At 39.8% G+C, this 25144-nt stretch overlaps 1 protein-coding gene across 11 annotated transcripts in view; it reads left to right on the forward strand.

Moving 5' to 3' along the window:
- The window catches only part of LOC131427388 (calcineurin-binding protein cabin-1-like), a 1620795-nt gene that overhangs the window by 1101635 nt on the left and 494016 nt on the right, over positions 1 to 25144 (forward strand). For 10 of the 11 annotated variants that reach the window (XR_009229264.1, XR_009229263.1, XM_058590534.1 and 7 more), the window contains one exon: positions 4582 to 4707. The exons of the other annotated variant lie outside the window; for it this stretch is intronic. Coding sequence is in view for 8 of the 10 variants with exons in the window: in XM_058590534.1 (XP_058446517.1) it covers positions 4582 to 4707 (126 nt within the window). In the remaining 2 variants the exon portion in view is untranslated. The remainder of the gene's footprint in view (positions 1 to 4581; positions 4708 to 25144) is intronic. 11 annotated transcript variants of the gene reach the window in all.

Below are 25144 nucleotides of genomic sequence, written 5' to 3' on the forward strand. Positions count from 1 at the left end.
TCCTCATAGATGGCCTAGCCGACCTGAGTACTGTCTCACTTTGTAAGTTATACTAGTTTATAAACAAACCTTTTTGTTTTTCAAGGATAAAAACAAATTAAGAAATACCACACACACACATATATATATGTATATATATGTATATATATATATATATATATATATATATATATATATATATATATATATATATATATATATATATATATATATATATATATATATATATATATATATATATATATATATATATATATATATATATATATATATATATATATATATATATATATATATATATATATATATATATATATATATATATATATATATATATATATATATATATATATATATATATATATATATATATATATATATATATATATATAAGAGAATGTAAGAGACATGAGAAAGATATCATGACACCACTAGGTGGATTAAAACAAGTTTTTAGGAACTGTATCTATTGCTCAACAATTTTATCAATCGGTGTGTCGCACCAAAAGTCACAGGGTTTCGTTTGTCATACACTGGGGTTTCTTTTTACGCGGGGGATACGTACCGCATAAAACAAAACCGCGCAAAAAAAACCGCGTAATTTCGGAAATCCGCGTAAAAAAAACCGCAAAACTTAAGGGAAAATTTTTTTGATGCAAATATCTTAGAATGCATGAACGTCCAGATCTGGTGTGAAAACTGACTTTGGGACTTAGAAAATTTGAGACCGCTTAACTTCAGAAACCCACGTAAAACCTCATACAGAGCCATTAAATAGTTTTGGAATATTTCTTCATGTTTTTTTCTCATACAAATTTACAAGTTTAAAAGTTGTACGATTTGCTTAAAATCACAGAATAAATGGAAGTTGTATTGGCAATAAAACAATATATCCTGCTGTCTATTCGATTTTTCAAATTTATTTATTCGACTTTCAAAATTCATACAACAGTTGAGTTCAAATATAGCATACAACAATAACAAATTTAAAAAGAACAAAAAATGAAAAAATTAATCACAATCGTAAATTACAAATTTACGCTTATTTGTATGGATTGTAGCATCATTGGAAACTTCAGTACCAATGTTTTCTTGCATTTCTTTCAATAAATTTGATTCCAATTCTTTGTACCGTACCATACAATAATTAAGATCATTTTTAAAGGAAATAGCACGTTGTATATTAGGGTCACATTTTAAAAAATGCTCCGCTAGCTTATTCGCCAAATCTAACCCTTCCTTAATTTTTGTCGCACTTATTTCTTGGCTATCTTCGATCGCTGGGTCAATTGTATCATTGAGGCTGTCCTCTTCGTTTTCTATAACGGACTCCTTTAAAAGTTCGTCGATATCTTTACTGGACATGTCCTCAAAACCTTCACCTCCCATTGCGTGAGCCCACAACAGGATTTCTGAAACTGCATTATCCAATTGTGGTTTTGTAAAAATGACACAGTCGGGCCAAAGTGGACGCCAGCAAGCATTGAGTGTAGACTTCCTTATTTCCGTTAGTGCTGCTTCAATGTTAATTAGACACTCTTTCATGATGTATTTTTTCCAGGCTTCTGGCAGAGATTCAGAGCTTTTTCGATCAAGTTGTTGTAAGATGAACCGAAAAGATTGTTTTATAAGGAGTTTTTTAAATGTTGAGATGATTCCTTGGTCTAGCGGTTGTATTAGAGATGTTGTGTTTGGTGGCAAGAATATAACTTTTATATTAGAATGTGTTAATTCGCAATGACCAGGGGCATTATCAATCAATAGCAATGCTTTAAAATCCATTCCCTTGCTGTTTAAATATGTATCAATAGTGGCTTTAACATACGGTTGCCAGATGCATTACAGCAAAACATCAAAGTTATTCGATCTTTCGCTGCTTGGAATCCGCTAGCCTTTTGTTCCGACTTGGCAATGAAAGTTCGACTAGGCATTTTCTTCCAAAAGAGACCTGTCTCATCTGCATTAAATATTTGATCTGCGTGGTAGGAGCCGTCATCGTGCCCCCGCTGCCACTCTGTGAAAGCGGCCCTGCACTGTCCACAATCTTTAAAATATGTAGTTCAAAGTTTGCTATTTGTTTGGTTTGAACCAATACTTAGAGTTGAAACAGCACAATGGGGTTACCGTTGCCCGTAACTGAGGTCTTCTTAACGTGGAGATATGGCTCGCACAAAAAAGCACGCAATAAATAACTGCGCATCTTCGTTAATCCGCGAAAAAAATTCGCAAATTATCGGAAATCAGTGTAAAAAATAAACCGCGTAACTTCGGAAATCCGCATAAAAAAAAACCGCGTAACTTCGGAAATCCGTGTAAAAAAAAACCGCGTATCTTCGGAAATCCGCGTAAAAAAAGCCGCGTAAAAAGAAACCGCATAAAAAAAATCGCGTAAAAAGAGACCCCAGTGTATGTCACTCCATAAGTAATTGTTCTTGTCGTCACCTACAAAGGTGTGAGCAGAACGAGTTATATAAATGATAATTAATATTTTTGCACATATCTTAACCAGTAAACAAAAGAAAACGATCTGATTAATCTAGCAGGTATTGATTCTTCTTCAAAAGAACGACTGACCACAAAATAACATTCAAATATTTCGGATTTACTATCCAGGGTTAATCAAGAAAATTTCCAACCCGGGAAGATCCTTGATCACATCAGGAATCGAACCCGATATCTTTACCAGTATCAGACAGTAATTCACCTGGCCCTTCCCGCCGGACCAGTTCATCGCTACACACATCAGCTACGATGGAGTAACGAGACTGCGGATGAGCAGAGCCAAGCCCAATTCCATCAACAACTGTCGATCCCAATTAATCTCCCGAATCAATTCCTTAAATTATTAATCAAACCTTGCGATCAAGGTCAAGAGCAAACTTAACACACTGAATGCTAAGGCTCTTCGGCCAGTCCTATTCGCAACAGCTTTTACATCTTCAATCGAAATTTCCTGATTTTGACTTTTCTATAGGTCGATCACTCATCCCCACTATTTTCAGTTTTGGTTTCCCGGGCTTGGGTATAACAGCATTGTATTCAGTTCCTAAATTACTTTCAATGTTTTCTTTCACTGATTGAATGTCCTCTCCTGCTGCGCACTCAACAATAATCGAGCCATCTTTACCATTTTAAAATTACTAATTTTATGTGTTCTTGGATCTAACTTACCCTTCAAAACCTTTCTCGTGTCATCGCTCGTTTGCGAAGACTCGACAGGTTTGATCATAATAACCGAGCGAGTCTTACGATTTCTATTGCTTTTCGTTCTTTTTCTAGAAAATTTCCCAGATAGAACGTCCGCGTATGACTTTTTGTTGTTTCTATCAAATACTTCGTCGTTACCTTCATTAACAATATTATTATCAAGCGGTTCATCATCAGTATTTGAAATAACTTTTCTCTTTCTGAGTCTTCCTATTTGCAACAATTTTCTTTCTATTCATTACAACCAAATCATTATTATTTTGCTGATTATTCAAAATCAACAAACTTTTCAAATCGTCCAACTTTTTGGCCACCCTGGTTTCTAAGCAGGCCATTTTGCTCTCCAGAGCATCATTGGAAGATCTGATCAGTCTATCGATTCCCTTTTCTATCGCGATATTAATGTGTGCCTCGATGCTCTCCCGCACACCAGCAAACGAATCAGTGATGGATTTGAATTTTTCCATCTCCTTCTTCACATCACTAATGAGCGAAAGAACATCATCCTTTGGCATCACATTAGCCATCGCGGCACCTTCCAAGCAATCAGCACATTTAAACAAAAGCGCCGGTGTATCTGAAACCCAACCGGCCATGGCTCTCGTAAGCCCAGTACAGCGCTGGTGATAGCCATTCTCGCAAACTGAACATGCCATTCTAATATCCGATATGGTTATTTTTTCATTACACTTCACACATTCACCCATCATTCATGCATAAACCAAACCGGCCCGACACACAGCTGGGGGAGAAATCAAAGCAAAGTGAACCATGCAAAAACAATAGACAATGCATTCAATATACTACGGTACGACGCCGCTTTGTTTGAGCGATCGCCGCACGGCGATTATTGACACAATTTACAGCACAAAATGGAAGTATTTACAGCACAAAATGGAAGTATTTACAAATTTTCTACTTATCTGTTTAAAGCACAACTAGTCACTTGCTTAGTTGAAAAAAATTTCACGAAAAGCCACCTATTTCACACAAAATTTATCACAATTTGACGCAGCACTTAAGACGCACAAGTTACCATGTTCGCCATTCAATATATATATATATATATATATATATATATATATATATATATATATATATATATATATATATATATATATATATATATATATATATATATATATATATATATATATATATATATATATATATATATATATATATACATTTATATATATATATATATATATATATATATATATATATATATATATATATATATATATATATATATATATATATATATATATATATATATATATATATATATATATATATGTATATGTGAATAATGTTTGTGAATAAAACAAAGTAACGGATTTTGATATTATCTTCCATTATCATCATCTGCAGGAAAGTGGTTCTGCTACAAATACAACCGCAAGCAACGCTACAAGTTCGGTGTCTTCTGGCTCTGAATCACCTACCTCAGTCATAGAAAGCTCTGAAACAGATTCTGATGGCTGTAATCGAGGAGAGGTAAGTTCGTTTGAATCTCTTTTTGTGTTGATGATATTCTCGTTTGCCAAATTGTGCAGTTCCAATCGAGTCTATCATTTTCAAAGAAGATTCGACTGGATTGTGAAATAACGCATACCGTTCAACCAAGCAATCGAGACACTAGCTCTGTGATTCTGAATTTCGGCTCACACAGTTTTTGTTATACGAAAAAATATAATCGTGTTAAAAAGGAATTATATTTATATATTTATATTATTTCGCAATGCCAATAAAAATCATAATATAGTAACAAGGAAAAAGAAACTGTTCGACTCATTGTTTGTAACGTTGATGAAGGAGATTTCGTGTGATCTCTTCGTGATCAATCGTATGATACGAGCTCCGACATGCAAAGGGACCTTACTTGATTCTACCATCAGTGTTAATATTCTGTAACTTGTAGACACCACATGTCATCAAACTTAATGTCCCCGCGCCTTTAGACACCTAATTGATTCAAGTGCACCAATCAGTTCGGTGACTTCCAGCAATGTAACAAAAAACTATATCACGTTGCAACTTCAATAAGCACCTGACACATTTGGCCTTGAATTAGGGGGCTACCACGTTTGGCATAAAGTCGTTTAGCATAATACCGTTTGGCATAACGCCGTTTGGCATAATGGTCATTTGGCATAATGGTGATTTGGCATAACAGTCATTTGGCATAACAGATGAACATGCTGCTTAATAGGAATTGTTCTAATTTAGTGCAATTTTGAAAGGTCTAATGCGGCTATGCCGCATCGTTTTTAATGAACCTGGTGTCCGACCTCGCTGCCGCTCGTTCGGACTTAACTGAGGGATAGCTCCTAGCTTTGGGTTATCCGGGCAAACGCCCGCAACTAGACAGAGATGATTTCAGCGGGGGCGCTGCCCCCCCGCAGTGGCCGGCGCTTCCGACGGCGGGTCGCCGGCGCACTCGCGGCCTTCAGCCGTCTCGACCTGAATCATCTATGACGAACAGAATATTGGCTGGAACTAAGTTAGTTGCTTATATAAAAAGGTTTCACATATTTCGTTCGAGTTTTCCTTGCAGAACATCAATCGATCGAAACACATACGAAAATTTTCATTAGATTAAAATATTGCAAATCCAATTATTATTATGCCAAATGGTATTATGCCAAATGACCATTATGCCAAACGGGCGGCCCCCTTGAATTAGCACCCTGACTCTCTTGATTCTCTCGATTAAACTTCGACTTCTGTCTGTGTGTCTCCCGTAGGAAGAGTATAATTAAGAAAACGGTTAATAAAACAATATTAATCAGAATGCGAGTTGTCCAATAACATATCACATGGAAAACGTGAGGCTTCGAGCCTGAACAAATTAGTTAGTGAAAACGGTAAAAGTGACTGCAGCGCTAAGCTAATGGTGATACGTTCCATGCAAAATTTTGGACTAAACCTGATAAAAAAGTGTAGTGAACGATCATCAGAATAAATAATTACGATAGTAACCATCCATAACAGAAAGTAAGAAACTGGACGTAACCAGGAGGCCGACAATGCAAACACATCCTGTACGCATAACCACATCGAAGAACTACCCTAAGGATAACAAACGTAAGATGATAAACATTAATTTTGTTTTGTTGAACTATACCAGTAATAAATTATAATTACTATCGCCACAGTGGAATGGACATTGCAGAAAGAAAATGCATTATAGACAAATGTATAATTGAGAAAACGGTTAATAAAACAATCTTAATCAAAACGCGAGTTGTCCAATAACATATCACAGGGCCAGGCCCCTAGCCAGGATTTCGTTTCGGGAGGGGCCCAAAGATAAAAAAATATTGCTACTGAAGATTTCTGATGTACCTAATTCTCTGTGTGCCTTTTACAGGTGTTTTAACAGACACTTTGAACTTTTCCACTGGAATTGTTATAGTATTACATTTCTTTACGTTTACTGTCTTGTTATTTCTGTAACACATGTCTGAGACCTTCTAAAATTATATATCTGTTTTGGATTTCGGGAGGGGCCAGGGCCCCTCGGGCCCCCCCTCTGGGTACGTGACTGCACAGGGCGAACGTAAGGCTTCGAACCTGAACAAATTAGTTAGTGAAAACGGTAAAAGTGACTGCAGCGCTAAGCTAATGGTTATACGTTCCATGCCAAATTTTGGACTAAACCTGATAAAAAAGTGAGTGAACGATCGTCAGAATAAATAATTACGAATCCGCTCAAACGCAATATGCTAAGCAACATATGTAGTGCTGTGTAACGAAAAATAACAAATGAATATATAGTAGTGCGTCACTCCTAAAATTGGATTTTCTCGTCATCGGAAGAAGAGAAAAACCATGTTGAAATACACGGGAACACTCTTCTTACCATCGTTGAAACTCAAAATAAACACTTGGAGGAGTTCTCCAAACAGTCGACTACTGATCCTGATCATACTAGTCACAATTCTCATCATACTCATCGTCGCTAAAAGCATACTAAAAATGAATAATGAAAAGAAAATGGATCAACGAAGGGGTAAGGACTGTTCCATTCGCAGCAAGTATTAGTTAGTGCGAGATGGAACGAATAAAACCTTACAGTGCGAAAAAAATGTTAACAAATTTCATCAAAATAGACTGAACAACAAACTGAAGAAACGAAAAATCCAGATAAAGTGTGCGCAAAATTACCTTGCCTTGGAAACGGACAAGCCTAGCACCTGAGCTGCATGGCAGCAACTCTAAAAGAAAAACAATCAACCCGAGTGTTCGATAGTAACCATCCATACCAGAAAGCAAGAAACCGGACGTAACCAGGAGGCCGACAATGCACACATCCTGTACGCATAACCACATCGAAGAACTACCCTAAGGATAACAAACGTAAGATGATAAACATTAATTTTGTTTTGTTGAACTATACAAGTAATAAATTATAATTACTATCGCCACAGTGGAATGGACATTGCAGAAAGAAAATGCATTATAGACAAATGTATAAAACAACTCAATAATGTTTTAATAAATTTAAATAATGCGCTTATAGAAAGTATAGACATTAAACTATGACTACGAAACTAAATAGAGCAAAAAGTGTTTATAATAAAATTATTAACGATCTATCGGATGTAGATGCTAAGATTGTTAGTACCGAATTCAACTTCCTAAATAAGGGCGCTAGGCAACAAACACAGACGAATGAACCATGAACTGCACCAGTTGCTGGGAGGACCAACCCTCGTCCAAACGGCCAAGGTCGGGCGGGTTGTTAGAATGTCAGAGAACAACCCGGTTAAAATGATCCTCGATAATGATCCGACCGGTATAAGAAGAAGAGGCGCGCAGCGGGCAAGAGGACGACCTGCGGACCCTTCACAGCTACCGAGGCTGGCGGCGAACATCCATGAACCGAGTTGAATGGAGACGCCTCCTGCAAACAGGCAACAAATACGTAGCAGTATCGTCCAAACTTGAGTGGCCAGGCTCTCACAAAATTAGTCTATTTATAACCCCCAAACTTTAGAAGAAATATCAGACGAGATAAAACAAGCTATCAAATACAATCAAGAATCACTCACACATAAATTATCGACATTATATACCGACTGCCAAATCCTACTGAAAGTAGCAAATAAGATGGCTACTAATCGCTGGAATACCAAACGCCGAAACAATAATATTTCTCAAAGCCAACGATTTTGACACAATTCAAAAGGCTATACAAAAAATAACGTGACAAATACACAACAACAACAACCTCAAATTTATAGCTACAACTCTATAGGACGTATACGTAATAGCTCTAGAAACAGTTACTAAAATAGTTTTTCACATATCCGTCTAAATTTTAATAATGACTACAATATAGAAACCGCTCAAATTATAGAAGAGGCAAAGGTTTTTATTACCAACCAATGAATGAAATATTTTGTCCGAACACTCTGATAAATAACAGCAATAAATTAGCTAAGTTTATAAACAATATAGAAGATTCCCTAAAACGTTAATATCATTGAACAATCCAGTAAACCGTATTTTTAAACTGCATGCTGAATTGGAAAGAGATCACATTCCAGATAATAATAAACAGAAATTAATTGAACTTTGCACGAAATATAATTATGTATTTGCATTGAAAGTCAGACACTCTGACATGTAATAATTTTAATAAGCAATCTATAAATTTAAACGACACCAATCCTGTTTATATAAAAACTTATCGGATTCCTGAGGTAAATAAAACAGAGTTAAATAATCAAGTATAAAACCTGTTGACCGAAAAAATAATTCAACCGTCATTTTCGCCATACAATTCCCCACTATCGTTGCTTCCCAAGAAATTCACAAATGAAGAAAAAAATGTTGTCCTATATTCGATTTCAAGCAACTTAATAAAAAGATAATTACCAACACATTGCCTCTACCTAGGAATGATGACTTATTAGATCAACTTGGTAGAGCTAAATATTTTTCGACCCTCGACTTGATGTCTGGTTTTCACCAGATCGAGTTAGAGGGTAATTCCAAGAAATACACTGCCTTCTCCACGATAAATGGTCATTACGAATTCTATAGATTACCGTTCGGTTCATATATTTTTCCTAACAGTTTCCAAAGGATAACCACGGCACTCAGTGGATCACCGCCAGAATGTGATTTTCTGCGTATTAACATCATCGTCATTGGATGTTCCGTGAACCATCATTTACAAAACTTGGAAAGTGTTTTTTTAATATCTCTTACACTTCAACCTGAAGCTTAATCTTGAAAAATGTAATTTTTCTGCACTGATGTTACCTTTTTGGGACATCACGTGTCTCGACAAAATGTATTTTATCTGATAAATCCAAACATGAAACTATAGTTAATATATTACACCCAAAAATTCTGATAATGTCAGAAGGTTTGTAACTTTTCTGCAACTATTACATAAGATTTGTTCCTTTTTTCAGAAATAGCATCTCCTTCAAACGTATTAAACAAGAAAATTAATTGGAATAATTAATACGAAATCGAGTTTTTATACCTGAAACAGAAATTGTTGTCTCCACGAATACTTAAATTTCTCGATTTCAACAAACAATTTATCTTCGCTTAGATGCTCTAACTCAACTTCATATTCGCCATTAATACATGGTAGCACTGTGTTGCGACCAATCGGAATCTCATGCAGGTTCCGATTCAGGAAATTTCGATTTTCATAAATTCACAAGGCTTAACTCATTTGCGAACAAGGTTTATAACAACATGCACTGTATATTCTAAACGTCCTTAAAGCTTGGTGGTTTAAGCTGAACTGGCGATAACGGATAATCAGATAAACTGCTACAGTGTAATCTACCTACATTGCGCATTTGTGATAGTGCAAGTGGCTTTCGCACTTGTGAGCGAGGGGATTTCTGAACTAGTCGAATGAAATAATTTATAGCGCAGTGTAACATTCCGTACGTTCGTTTGGTACTGCAACATCGCCGCCACCTTGAAAATAAAATTTTTAATTTCCTTATCCTAACTAGTATTTTTCCATCCTAACTATCATCTTCAATAACAATCATGCAAAGAGTTGAATATACCTTAAATTATACAAATAAACAACAAATATCTAGATGCCATCTTCCTTTTGTTCCGCTGACAGTGAAGGGCCAGTGGAAGACTGCTCGTCCGGATGCACCATGTCGCCCTCCTTTTCTTCCATCGGTAGCATGCAGATCTTTGTGATTGGGCGTACAACAACTCCACGATTAGTAAGCAGTGAGACGACTCTTACCAACTTATCCTTGCCAGGGTGAACCGCTATTATCCTGGCTAATGGCCACTTCACGGGTATTTGAAGTTCATCAGTCAGCACGACGAGTCTACCTGGTTGAATATCTGTATTGGGATGGGAAGCCTTAGAGTCATGTTGTAGTTCTTGCAAATATTCTGTCCGCCAATGATGCCAGAATTGCTGGTAGATACGTTGCAAACGTTGATGATGATCAAGACGATTCAGCAGAAATTTAAGAAAGTCTGGCTCTGGCAGCGAATGCATTGTGCTTCCAATCAAGAAATGCGCTGGGGTCAGCGCTGATATGTCGTTCGGATTTTCACTTAGTGGTACGATGGGGCGAGAATTCATGCTTGCTTCGATCTGGGACAATACAGTGGCTAAATCTTCGAAGGAGAGTTTCGAATTACCAAGCTGTCGATAAAGTTGACGTTTAGCCACTTTCACTGCTGCCTCCCATAAGCCTCCAAAATGGGGGGCCTTTGGCGGGCTGAAGTGCCAATTGATTTGCTCGCAGGATTTATCAGGCACGATTTGTCGCATCCGCGACTCATCTTGCAGCATTCGGTAGACTTCCTCCAGCTCGTTGGCAGCGCCTTCGAAGTTCTTTCCGTTGTCGGAATACAAGTCACTGGGCAGTCCACGACGGACAATGAAGCGTCGAAGAGCACACAGGAATCCTTGAGTTGATAAGTCACTCACCAATTCGATATGCACCGCCTTGGTGCAGAAGCAAACAAAGATGCAGATGTAAGCTTTCGTTGCAGCAGCTCGTTTGTGTACCGGCTTAAAGTAAACCGGACCAGCGTAATCCACACCAGAGATATAGAAGGGTCGACTAGGCGTTATTCGATGAGGCGGAAGTTGTCCAATTTGTTGACTTGCTAAGACAGGCTGGGCTCGGGCGCAACGAAAACAGTTACGTAGAATGCTGCGAACTACTCGTCGGCCAAGTACGGGCCAATATTTTTCGCGCATAGCCGCAAGTATTAGGCGGCCGCCACCGTGCATGAGCGATAAATGGTATGATTTGGCAATTAGGCGAGTTAGAGGATGGTTGCTAGGCAATAAAGCAGGATGTTTAATTAGGAATGGCTGATCTGAAAGTTTTAGTCTCCCTCCTACACGAACTATTCCCTCAGGGTCTAGAAATGGAAAAAGGCGGCGGATTGGTGAATGCTTTCCAATAGACTTATTGTACTGTAAATTCAGAGTTTTTTCTGCCACATTGAGATGATCTGCGTTTAGTGAAATACCGGGAAGCGATCCAATACAGGGAGTCGGTTGCGATCGGGTTCTGTTTTTAACGTTGGTGATAAATCGCAACACATAAGCAGTCGATCTAAGTAGACGTTCGTATGAAGAAGACCTACCGAAAATTGGGTTAGCGGTATTAGATGAGACGTTAACTCTTGCTACAGTAACGATCATTTTTCTTCGTTCCCTTCCGTTTTCTGGGTACTCAGGTAACTTAGTTGTAAACCAATTCACTTCAGGAGAAGATAACCATTTTGAACCCTGCCTCCACAAATCGCTGATCAAAAAGTCGTCAACATGCATTCCGCGGGATATAGGATCTGCCGGATTTTCTGTTCCTGCAACATGTTTCCAGGGTGCACCGTGAGTCAAACATTGGATTTCTGATACTCGGTTGGCTATAAAGGTTTTCCATGTACAGGGCGGTGCACGTAGCCACTGCAAGGTAACGGTAGAATCCGACCAAAAATATGAGCCAGCGACAGGAACTTGTAGAGCCTCCACGATACGAGCATGTAATTTGGCACCAATATCGGCAGCACACAATTCTAAACGAGGAAGTGTGATCCTTTTTAACGGAGCTACTCGGGATTTGGACGAAAGGAGTTGTACATGAATCTGCCCTGAAGAACTAATGCATCTAACGTAAGTACACGCACCGTACGCAGATTCCGATGCGTCGCAGAATGTATGAAGCTGGAATGTTGCGTTTGGAAGAAAGGCGTAGCGGCTGACACTGAAGTTTATTATCTTTGGGAGCTGTGTTGCAAACCTTTCCCAAGACATCGCAATATCATTTGGCACTTCATCATCCCAAACACACGGGAGCATCCATAAACGCCGCATTATCAACTTACTCGTAACGATAATTGGAGAAATCAACCCCAATGGGTCGAATAATTGAGATATCGCCGAGAGGATAGAGCGTTTGGCGTGAGCGCCGGAGTGGTGACGAATTTTTGAGTCAAAGCGAAGGATATCAGATTTGGGCTCCCAAGAAATCCTTAACGCCTTTACCGTCCAATGAGCGTCGAATTCGATGGGTGATTGGGTACCAATTTCCTCGGGAGATAAATCGGCCAGTACTCGTGTGTTGTTTGATGTCCATTTTCGGAGTGAGAAGCCGCCCTTTGCTAGTAGCTCACTCAGTTCCCTTCGCAATTGGATTGCCTCTGTGATGGACTGTGCTCCTCCAATGAAGTCATCCACATAAAAACCTTTCAGCACAGCTGGTCCTGCTAAAGGATACGAATCGCCTTCGTCAGCGGATAGTTGCTGTAGCGTACGCGTAGCGAGAAATGAAGATGGGCTTAAGCCATAGGTAACTGTGGATAATTCATAGCATTGAATAGGATCTGTAGAGCAAAATCGCCACAAGATTCGTTGATATCGTGTATCGTCTGGATGAAGTAAGACTTGGCGATACATTTTGGCGATATCACTAACCAACGCCACTGGGAAGGTTCTAAATCGGAGAATCGCGGATAGGAGATCGTCCTGCAACACAGGACCTACCAACAAGGCTTCATTGAGCGATGAGCCTGTTGAGGTCTTGGCTGACGCATCGAAGACCACGCGTAATTTCGTCGTCGTGCTGGCTTCTTTCACTACCGGATGATATGGGAGGTAGTATCCTCCAGAATGATGTACGTCGTCGTCCTGAACACATTGCATATGTCCAAGAGAGAGGTATTCTGCCATAAACTTGTGATATTCCTTCTTTAATTCAGGATTCCTATCGAGTCGCCTTTCTAATAGCCGGAACCGATGAAGTGCCGTAGGCTTGGATTGTCCAATTAGCTGATTGAAGTTGGGTTGACGAGGCAAACGTACTATATATCGCCCTTCTGCAGTTCTAGTAGTGGTCGTTGAAAATAATTTTTCACACTGCCTATGCTCCCAGGAGTAATCGGATCGGGGTTGTAATTCTTCGACCTTCCAAAACCGTTCGATTCTCTCCTCAAGGTTGAACAGAGAGACGGCAACGATATTACATGGCGGATTCTGTCCTAATATTGGGCGGGATTGTATTCGATTAGTAGTCGGGAAGAATGAGAAAAAGTGTTCGATACCGAGAATCATATCGACCGAGGCACGCTTGTGAAATTGAGGATCCGCTAGGAACAGATTTGAAGGAAGCTTCCAGTGACTTATTGAGGCATCATGACCGGGGAGTTCGGGAGTGACTCTAGGAAGAATCAAAAACTCCGCATTAACAGAGAAATTGTTCTTTCGAGACTGAATCTGGACGTGTATCGACTCTCTAGCGTTTTGTGGCTGCTCGCCAATTCCTTGAACAATAACATTTGATTTTTTTCGTTTCAAACGCAGCAGTTGAGCCATTTTCTCAGTGATCAAGTTAGGTTGAGATGCGCTATCTAACAAAGCACGTGCCAAATGTTCCTTACCGTAGCGATCAATGACCACGACAACTGCCGTTAACATAAACATGTTTTTCTCAGACCGTTGCATTGATGTATTACAGCTGACCTCCGCCGATTGAAGAGAACTGGTTACAGAGAACATGGAAGATGCCGATTCCTCACCAGGAGAGCTCACATTTACGTAAGTCGATGCGCGGGTAGTGTTGCCAATACCAGATGGTGTCTGATCGAAACAAAAGGAGGTTGTACTATCTCCAAACCCTTCGTGAAGAAGAGAATGATGACGTCGCTTACAGAATCTACAAGTGTACTTCGAAGGACAGTGTCTTGAAAAATGATCATTCCTAAAACAGTTTAGACACAGCCAATTTGCATTGATCAAAGCCAGGCGATCTACTGCACTCAGCTTGTCGAACCTTATGCATTTTATTAACGGATGGCGTTGCTCACAGGCATAACACTGACTAGAACTGTCCGCTGCTATACTCCGTGTTGGTGTGATCTGGTGGAACTTGCTGGTTGCCGACACATGCGAAGACGTTACATATTGAGGTAAAGGTTGAACATGATTCACTGAAATAGATTCAAGCTCACGGATACGTCGATGCAGAAATTCAACAAGAGCTCCATAGGTTGGGGTTTCAATAGTCGACGCATGGTCTTCCCACGCCTTAAGAGTTTCATCGGGTATGCGAAAGCACAATAAATGCTCCAATATTGTGCTCCAAGAATCCACAGATTCACCAAGCTGCTGAAGGATTTTAGTGTGCCGCTCAAAATCGTCTACAACCGTATGTAACGATGCTGTTGTTTCCTTTTTTATCCATTGGATTTCCAACATTGCTTGCAAGTGCCGTTTCTTTAGAAGATATTCATTCGCGTACCTGTCAACCAATGCCTGCCAAGCCAATGAATAGTTAGTGGCACTGATCGCAAATGACTCGATCACACACAGTAATGATGAATGCCACTCGAAAAAAATGGGAGAACGCAATCTAGAGCGCACCAGCGGAATAGAAGGAGGAATTGGACAGCTACTAACCTGTTACCAGTAAGAACTAGGCATTGTATTTCATATATTTCAACAGCTTTGCCTGGGCCAACAGCAATGACCACGTGCTACAAGCGCGATGGCGGATGCAGAACCGTACTGCTTGTTGGATCAATTGTTTTACGCTACACAATAACCACTTAACGTGGCGTCGTAATAATTCACGATGGCGATGGAACGGTCTTTCCTTAAGTGGTCCGTGATCGCATGCAGCAATCAATCCTGGTCACGGCACCAATTTGTTGCGACCAATCGGAATCTCATGCAGGTTCCGATTCAGGAAATTTCGATTTTCATAAATTCACAAGGCTTAACTCATTTGCGAACAAGGTTTATAACAACATGCACTGTATATTCTAAACGTCCTTAAAGCTTGGTGGTCTAAGCTGAACTGGCGATAACGGATAATCAGATAAACTGCTACAGTGTAATCTACCTACATTGCGCATTTGTGATAGTGCAAGTGGCTTTCGCACTTGTGAGCGAGGGGATTTCTGAACTAGTCGAATGAAATAATTTATAGCGCAGTGTAACATTCCGTACGTTCATTTGGTACTGCAACACACTGTTTTCAACAACCTAAGTAACCCATCGAATGGGTCTGTATCAATATACTATCAAAACGTACGTGGTCGGCGCACCAAAGCAAACGAACTTTTTTCGTCTCTGTCTGCCTCCGACTAAGATGTCATTGTTCTAACAGAAACCTGGCTAAATACCGATGTGATCGCAATAATATTACAAGCCGGTATCTTCGTGGTGGCGGTGTTCTTATTGCAATAAAAAAGGCAGTATCATGGCAGTCCAAGAAGCGAATTGTCTAGAACAGATAGCGGTTCGTATTACGTGCGGGAACATTTCGTTTGTTATTTGTGCTGTTTACTTACCACCGAACTCCGAACCCTCTTTGTATGAGCAACATGCAGCCTGTGTGAATGGGTTTTTTAATAAACTAACTGATCGTGATTGGATTGTAGTAGTAGGTGATTATAATTTACCAATGTTGCGTTGGAGTTTTGACGAGGAAGTTAGATGTTTTCTTCCTGTGAATCTAAGAACCTAAGCATGTTCGCAAAGCAAAGTCTTGGCATCACATTCCTTCCGTGGAATTTGGCCTTTCTGTTTCAACAGACTTCGCAGCCGATTCATAGCGTATATGGCTCATTGCATGGCTAGTACTACGATCCTACTGACGCATCCTGAGAACAAGAATTGTTTTAAGTTGAATCCATGATCGCTACTGGATTGCAACAAATTAACAATTTTTTTTTGGTTCAGTGTATAAGAAGTGCTTAGAAGTATTATTTTTAAGCTCGGCTATATTTCAGTTTTTACCGGTATAATTAACCATAATCTATTTACTTTGCGGTGTATCTAGTGATTTGAAGTGAATTCTACAACGTAGTCTATTTACGGCTATTCTTCATTACAATTCAGTGGTAAAACTTGCATTTGATCGCTGTTGATTCGCTTTGGTTTGTGCTACGTTTATCAAGCCATTAGCACTCACTATGAATAATTCTATGAACATGACGAGAAGTAGATGCAATGCTGAACCTTGTTTTGGTTCATCTGGATCGAGAAGTGTCAAGATAACCTGCGAATCTTGCTCCGGTAGTTATCATATGAAATGCGCAAATGTGAACAGTACTCTTTCTAAAACCATTCGGGACTGTCCTGGAGTGTGTTGGTTTTGCCCTAAATGCCGTGGGTCTGCAAATAAAAACGCATCATCCACTGATACGATGAGCTTGATTCTCCAACGCACCACTTCTACATTAAAACTGGTTGGTGCTTTGACTGATTCAATGCAAACTTTCTGCCGTATGTATACCCAGGCCGGTGCCAAGGTTTGCTGTAACAACCAATTTTGAGATAGATTTGAACGCTCCGTAAATAACGGTACTACTTTTTTCGAACGCCTTGATAATTTACAACTGGATTTAACCAACCTCTTCGAGTCAATATTTGAAGACAATAACAAACGACCCCGCACCAGTAGTACTAGCCGCCCTTCTATTGTACAACCAGAAAAAATCGCCAAAACTGACGCAGTAGTAAACAATCGTCCCACCAATGACATCCCTGCGTCGTGTACCACAAATTTGGAAAGTATTGCTTCTCATCCAAATTCCACCGCTATAGAAGAGAATGCAGTTCCAATAGCAACCAGTAACTGCTCCACTTCAACGCAACCACTGTTTACAACTCAGCCAGTGATGCATCTTACTACCACCGTGAACTCTGATTCACATCCTCCGTCATCAGCTACCATCACCGACATTAGTAGTAACTTCATCCAGGCAGTACAAGAACCATCGTCGTATGCAGCTTCCCAACTTACTAGTTCTTCATCAACAGTACCGCCCTGTTCAGTGCAGCCTCGGCAGCCACAACCGTCTACAAACAATAACAGGCAAGCTACCATTTCTGTTATATCAAATGTTCCCTATACTGGTCCTCTTCCGCCGACAATCTCCCCTGCCTATACTGTAGTAAATACCATAGCCCCCCTCCCACAACGACAAACTGAAAATAACCGTGCAATAGATTATAGAAATAAAAGTGTACCTCTATTAGTAGCTCCCTCCGTCCAACCTGATACCGAAAAATGGTACTACTTAACACGATTCATGCCTACTGAAACTGAGGAAAATATTATTAACTATATTAGTGCTAGAATTGAGTGTAGCAGAAGTTCAATTAGGTGTCAAAAACTGGTACGTTTGAATACTAACCGACCTCTTTCTTTTGTCTCTTTCAAAATTGCCGTTCCAAATACCTTCGAAAAGGTGATCAATTCACCAGAATTCTGGCCACATGGCATATCTATCTCCCCTTTTTTATCACTCAGTTCAAAACAGGCAGCTCATCACATACCGAATTCACCGCGTCCCCCACTTCCCCGGCTTCCATATATCAACAACAGCACTCGCAATCTCCACTAATGCCGTCAATTCCATCAAAAATGCCTCGTTCAGTGTACCCACGATCCCCCATGCGTCGCTCACCGAACCCTATTCCCTTCCAGCAAAAATCAAAATTTCTGACAACATTAGTCTGAGCATGTACTATCAGAACGTTGGAGGAATCAACTGCTCTCTCGAAGATTATCGTCTCGCTTGCTCTGACGGTGCCTACGACATATACTTTTTTACGGAGACATGGTTAAACCGCAACACTCTCTCTAAGCAAATATTCGGTGATTCGTTCTCTGTTTACAGGCAGGATCGCACCGAGCAGACCAGCCATAAAAAAGCGGCGGTGGTGTATTACTCGCCTGTTGCTCAAAATTCAAATCTCAACAGATGTATCTCTTGAACTGCACCGGTGTCGAGCAGCTTTGGGTTGCTCTCATGTTCTCAGATTACACGCTCTATATTTGTGTATATTTCCCGCCTGATCGCATCAATGATATGTCCCTGTTTGATCAGCATTTGAACTCGCTCTCACAAATTGAAAACCAAATGGCTTTAGACGATAAGGTGGTTATTATAGGCGACTATAATTTCCCCGGCATTAAATGGTCTCGCTCTTCGTCTAATTATTTATTTCCCGATATTGCAAGCTCGTCTAAAACACCTACTTCCCTGAAACTTCTTGATAGCTATAGTACTGCAAGACTAGTACAGCTCAACGATCAAAATAATAGTAACAATCGCTTGCTTGATCTCTGCTTTGTTAGTCTTGAACTCATAAATACTTGCTTAATAACCCTCGCCCCCTCCCCGCTCGTTAAATCTTGCCAACATCATCCACTTCACATTGCCATTCGTGATTCTCCGTCTGTTGTTTTCAATGACGTCTCCGAATCAACCTTCTTTGACTACAGAAATGGTAATTTCAATGAAATGAATAGATTTCTGATGGAACTGGATTGGAACTATTTACTATCAAATCGTGACTGTAATTCTGCCGTTGATCTTTGGACACATAAAATAACCGACGCTATTAATCAATTTATACCCAAAAAGCTACGAAAAAAACCGCTCTGTCCACCATGGTCAAACCGAACTTTGATGCGTTTTAAAAGAGCCAAACGATGCGCTTTGAGGAAATTCACCAAAAAGCCTACTCTTCATTCTAGATCTTATTATCTGTTCCACAACAATCGTTATAAACGATTGAATAAATCGCTCCACTATGCCTTTCAATGTCGCATCCAGAAGAATCTTAAATCCCACCCTAAAAGGTTTTGGAATCACGTTAATGAGCAAAGAAAGGAATCAGGGTTACCTAATCATATGTCGCTCGGCACTCTGCAAGCATCGACCCCGCGTGATATCTGTGATCTCTTTGGCAAACACTTCAGCAGCGTTTTCTGTGAAGAAAATCTGGCTAGTATTAACATCTTCGAAGCTGCCAACAATGTTCGTATACGCCCCCCCGTTGGTCCCCATCCCATTATTACCATAGATATGGTGAAAGCTTCCTTAACTAAACTGAAAAGATCATCATGCGCTGGACCTGATGGAATACCCTCCATTATTCTCAAGAATTGCTCGGAAAGTCTACAGGTTCCTTTGATGATATTATTCAATATTTCCTTGCGCTCAGGAATTTTTCCTAATTCATGGAAGGAATCGTTCATCTTTCCTGTATTTAAAAAAGGTGATAAAGGCAATATATCAAATTACTGCGGAATTGCTGCATTATGTGATGTATCTAAGCTTTTCGAAATAATTGTTTTGGACTTCATTACCCACAACTGCTCTAGCTACATATCTTCAACTCAACACGGTTTTATGCCAAAACGATCCATATCTACAAACCTGGTATGTTATACATCCTACGTAATTCAGTCGCTACAGGCGCGACAGCAGGTTGACGCCATATATACAGACTTCTCCGCTGCTTTTGATAAAATAAATCACCAAATAGCTATTGCTAAACTTGACAGACTTGGATTCAATGGATCATTTTTGAATTGGTTGCATTCGTACCTGATTGGTCGTAGTATGATAACTAAGATCGGAGACTGTACAGCTGAACCTTTTCGAGCTAACTCGGGTGTACCTCAAGGCAGTCATCTTGGACCCTTTTTATTCTTACTTTATCTGAACGATTTGAACCATTCGATGCAATGCTTGAAATTATCTTTCGCCGACGATTTTAAATTGTTCCATCTTATTAAAGATCACGTAGATGCCAGATTCCTACAAAAACAGTTGGATATTTTCTCCAACTGGTGCGACCTCAATAGAATGGTACTAAACCCATCCAAATGTTCCGTGATCTGTTTTACTCGCAAACGCACAACGGTAGTATTTAACTATACTATTTCTGGAACTATCCTCAAGCGAGAATCGACTGTAAAGGACCTGGGAGTCCTTTTGGACTCTAAACTTAGTTTCAAACATCACGTCGAGTATATTATCTCTAAGGCTTCCAAGACACTTGGTTTTATTTTTCGAGTCACAAAGAACTTTAAAAGCATATATTGCTTAAAAGCACTATATTGCGTACTGGTTCGTTCTATCCTAGAATACACTTCTGTCGTCTGGGCCCCCTATTATCAACTGGACATCAATCGCATCGAAGCTATTCAGCGTAAATTTCTTCGCTTTGCTCTTCGTAGTCTTCCTTGGAGAGATCCCAACAACCTCCCAAGCTATCAGGAACGCTGTAAACTGATCGATCTACACCTGTTATCTGATCGCCGAGATCTCTCCAGGGAAATATTCGTGTCAGATCTGTTACAATCTAAAATTGATTGCCCCGAATTGTTAGGCAAACTAAATTTAAATATTCATTCTCGAAATCTTCGATCTCATCAATTCCTGAGAATTCAAACCGCTCACACTAATTATGGCTATAATGAACCTTTCTCCAGTATGTGTCGTCTATTCAATCGATGTGCTCATGTATTTGATTTTACCCTGTCTCGCAATACCATAAAACACTTTTTTTTAAACACAATCTCAAACAGTCCTTCCAACTCCAATACTTAAATTCTAGATTTAGCTTTAGGGTGATTTAGTATCTAATCCACAAGTTTAGTTTAGTGCTCCCTCAGTAAGTCTACTGTCATTCTCTATCGATTATGCAACCAAGAATAATATTCACCATTAGGTTTGTTTCTAACATCCGCTCGACTCTCTCGATTCCCCGGCTGTCCACCATCTTCTTCGGAACTAACTAGATCTTTATGATGTTACTAATACTTTTTGCATCCCCCCTCTTCATCTTTTCACCATCTTTTGTGACATATAACTTGATCTTTTGCCGCTTTCTACTTCTTTCGAAACGCCCCCCCCTTCCACCCCTTCGAACCCTTTCGTAATTCCATTTACTACAATATTCACTTCTCTCTTTTTCTCTCCTTTTTTCCTGCATTGCCGCTCTCCGAGGGCCACTCTCTTTGATGTCCAGCATGCCGGACACCCGCCGAGTGTTTGTGACTTGGGGGTTTTCCCGCGGACCCTCACGGACAGCAGGATGCGGCCCTCAACGTCACCGTCTAGTCACTCTTGACCCTCGCCGGGAGTAATTTTACTTTAAGCCCTTAGTATTAAGCAGTATATCTGTTGGATCTTTGTAATCTGTTGATATAAAAAGATGAGGAGGTTTTATGCCTGCTGGAGAGAAAGATTGTAAATTTCAGCTCCAACGGGCTTTTCCCTGCTCCCAAATAAATAAATAAATAAATAAATTGGTTTCAAATTTGACGAATTTAAACAGAAAACTTTTAGATTGCTCCACTGACTGTGAAATTTTTGAACCGCCATTACCTTTAATGAACCACTAACCTTTTGTTCTCACAATTCAAGCTTCACACACTTTATTGATGAATGCAGAATTTTATTATGACTTCAATCATGATACATGATACATCAACTACTGAATGCGGGAATCTCTCGTGTAAATTGAATGGATATACTCAGACAGGGCGCTTTGGATGATGCAGTTGACTTGTTTTATTGCGAATTAGATTTGATATTTCAACATCTCGTGCCGCGTTGGAGACGCGTGTGCAACTCGAACAACAAGCGGTCTTGGTGGAATGATGAGCTGCGCAACCTTCGGAATCAGTTAAGAAAGGCGCGTAGAAGATTTTTTCGGACAAAAGGTGAAAGAGATAAACTGTGCGTAAATCGGAGCATCAGTTTGAATCATTGAACTTATCGCGGTTTTAGGCTCTACGTTTCCGGTCTTATCTGTGAAATAAAAAGTCTTCCCAAGGATTTCCTGAAAGCATCTACTGTCGAAACTAATTTTCGACAACGTCTGTTGACTCAGTCAATCCTAACTTGTCTTTCTTTCAAAGCGTGTTAAGTAATAACTCACTGCCTTTGTCAGAATCGTACTTGAGTAGTCTATCGTTGTATAATATTAGATTCTGTTTTCTGCTGTTTTCACCAAAGGCGAGGTGCATAATAATCTATGATCAGTTGATGGATCAAAGGAACCGGGCTCGGACGGCCTTCCTCCATCTTTTGTGAAGCAATGCTCATCTGCTTTGGTTTTGCCAGCATCTCTTCTTTTTCATCGTTCTCTCGTTGGAAATGGAAAGAAGCTGTAATAATACCAGTTCACAAATCCGGAAACGTACATGACGTTATGAACTACAGAGGCATTTCTATCCTTAGCCGCCTCCCAAAAGTTTTCGAGCGAATGCTGTTGGATATTATTTACTCGTCAGTAAAGCAAATCCTCACAACCGATCAGCATGGCTTTGTCCAAAAAACGATCAACTACTACGAATCTAATGATCTACGTTTCTACAATGATTGACAAGCTTGTAAAACGACAACAAGTTGATGCGGTGTATTTAGATTTTTCTTACGCTTTTGATTGTGTTCCTCATGTAGGGGAGACCGGGGCTAGTTGGCCGAGTTTTGGTTTCGGAATTTCTGTACTCATTCTAGTTTGACTTCTTGATAAACTGTCTACTTTGTCTTGTAGATACATATTTTGAGCACATTTGTAATATTTTTCGTCATTGTAGAAAAATCAGGGAAAAAATTATTAACAATCAAATGCGGAGAAAAAAATCGGCCATCTAACCCGATGTAGGTTGGCCGAGTATGATGAAATATGTGAAACGTTTATTAGTGGAAACAAGTCAACATCATAAAGCTTCTCGTTATTTGTTAATTATTTTAAATTTGGTAAATTTGGATAACCTGTTTAAAGCTTTCGCTGTTTTTTCTCTCCGCTAGCGTACGCTTACGTTTGCTTTCATTTCCTTCTCTAATGCTGCTCTTATCGGGGAATCTGTCAAAGTTTGAGTTGATCGACGTTTGCGTCCTTATTGATTCTTCGAATCAGTTCGTACATTCGTCTTGCAGAGAGGTCTTACGTCTTTAGGAAGAATTGCATCTGCAACAAACTCTATGCGGGGATGGATCGATCTGTTACAAATCCAGCCAAGAACTGTTCAGGAGAAAAAATTTCAGGATTGAAGGGGTACACACCAGAGACTCCGAAACCAGCTTGGCTTTTGAACAATAAGCGAGATAGAATCGAGTAGATGTAACTCCTCATAAGAAAACCGTAATAACTCGTAGTAAGTAACATGTAACAAATGGATCAATAAGTCCCGAGACTAAAGCAGAGATGGCGCTCGTAGTAAACCAGTAACCACGTCTTTCTAGAGTATTAACCTTTGCTTGAAACGGGTCAAAATTTTAAGTCGATCCGACCAGAAACAGCTGAGTTATCGAGGTTGGAGTAAAGTCGTTTTGTAGTTTGTTTAAAAAACTGGAAAAAAACGAGTTTCGTGTTTTGATAAAACATTGCTTTTAATGGGTAAAAACACCGTGCAAGCGAAACAATGGATTGAAAAATGTTATCCGGGCTCTTGTCCATCAAAAGCAACGATTTGTCGGTGGTTCGCCGAGTTTAAACGTGGTCGTACCGACACAAATGACGCGGAACGCTCGGGTAGACCTGTGGAAGCCGTTACACCGGAAAATGTGAGTGAAGTGACAAAAATTATAATGAAAGATCGTAAAGTGAAGCCTCATGAGATTGCTGAGATGACACAGATATCATATGGAAGTGTATTTACTATCCTTCATGAAAAATTGAGCATGAAAATGGTTTTTTCCAAGTGGGTGCCGCGATTCCTTTCGATGGAACAAAAACAGCAACGAGTCGATGATTCAGAAAGCAGTTTATCGCTATTTACTCGCTACAAAAAAGATTTCTTGCGTCGTTACGTGACCATGGACGAAACATGGGTACATCACTACACTCCAGAGTCGATGCGGCAGTCATCTGAGTGACGCACAGCTGGCGAAAGCCGTCCGAAGCGTCTGAAAACGTTGCAGTCAGCTGGCAAAGTCATGGCGTCAGTTTTTTGGGATACGCATGACGTGATTTTTATTGACTACCTCGAAAAAGGTAAATCGATCAACAGTGATTATTATATTGACTTACTGGTGTGTTTGAAGGAGGAAATCGCAAAAAAACGACCGCACATGCAGAGAAAAAAAATCCATTTGTAGCGTGCACGACGATGCTACCAATATCAGTCTGTCTAATCGCTCCACCTATCCGAACAAATGGTTTAAGCGCCACCCTTTTCGAGGACCACTTGTCGTGCCTAGGGTTGCCCGACCAGAAACCCAGCCTCAGGGCGGGTCGTTATAAAAGAGTTTAGGGGAACGATCTGGCAAACACAACCGATCCGAAACGTACTCAGTTCAACAATCAACTATAACCGCAACAAAACCCAAGAAATTCGTTTCTCTATCCAGATAACCTAAGAACACCAACTCGCGCGTATCATCACTGGAGGAAATCGTCCACCCAGAACCCTAAACCGTATCCGAAATTACTACGACGCGAAACATGAGATACCTCCTCGAACCAGTATCATCTGTTTAACTATAGCGACTATCTTCCTGAATAATAAAAACACATCATTTATCGAAAGAACAGACACATTTTTATATTTATTAAGTTAGCTTTAGCAATTCGTAATCCTAACCTAGGTTTCCATCTCGGTGTTGCCATACTAATTGGTACCTAACTGTGTGCGGGTGGATA

Source organism: Malaya genurostris, chromosome 2 (assembly GCF_030247185.1).
Source record: "Malaya genurostris strain Urasoe2022 chromosome 2, Malgen_1.1, whole genome shotgun sequence".
Lineage (NCBI taxonomy): Eukaryota > Metazoa > Arthropoda > Insecta > Diptera > Culicidae > Malaya > Malaya genurostris.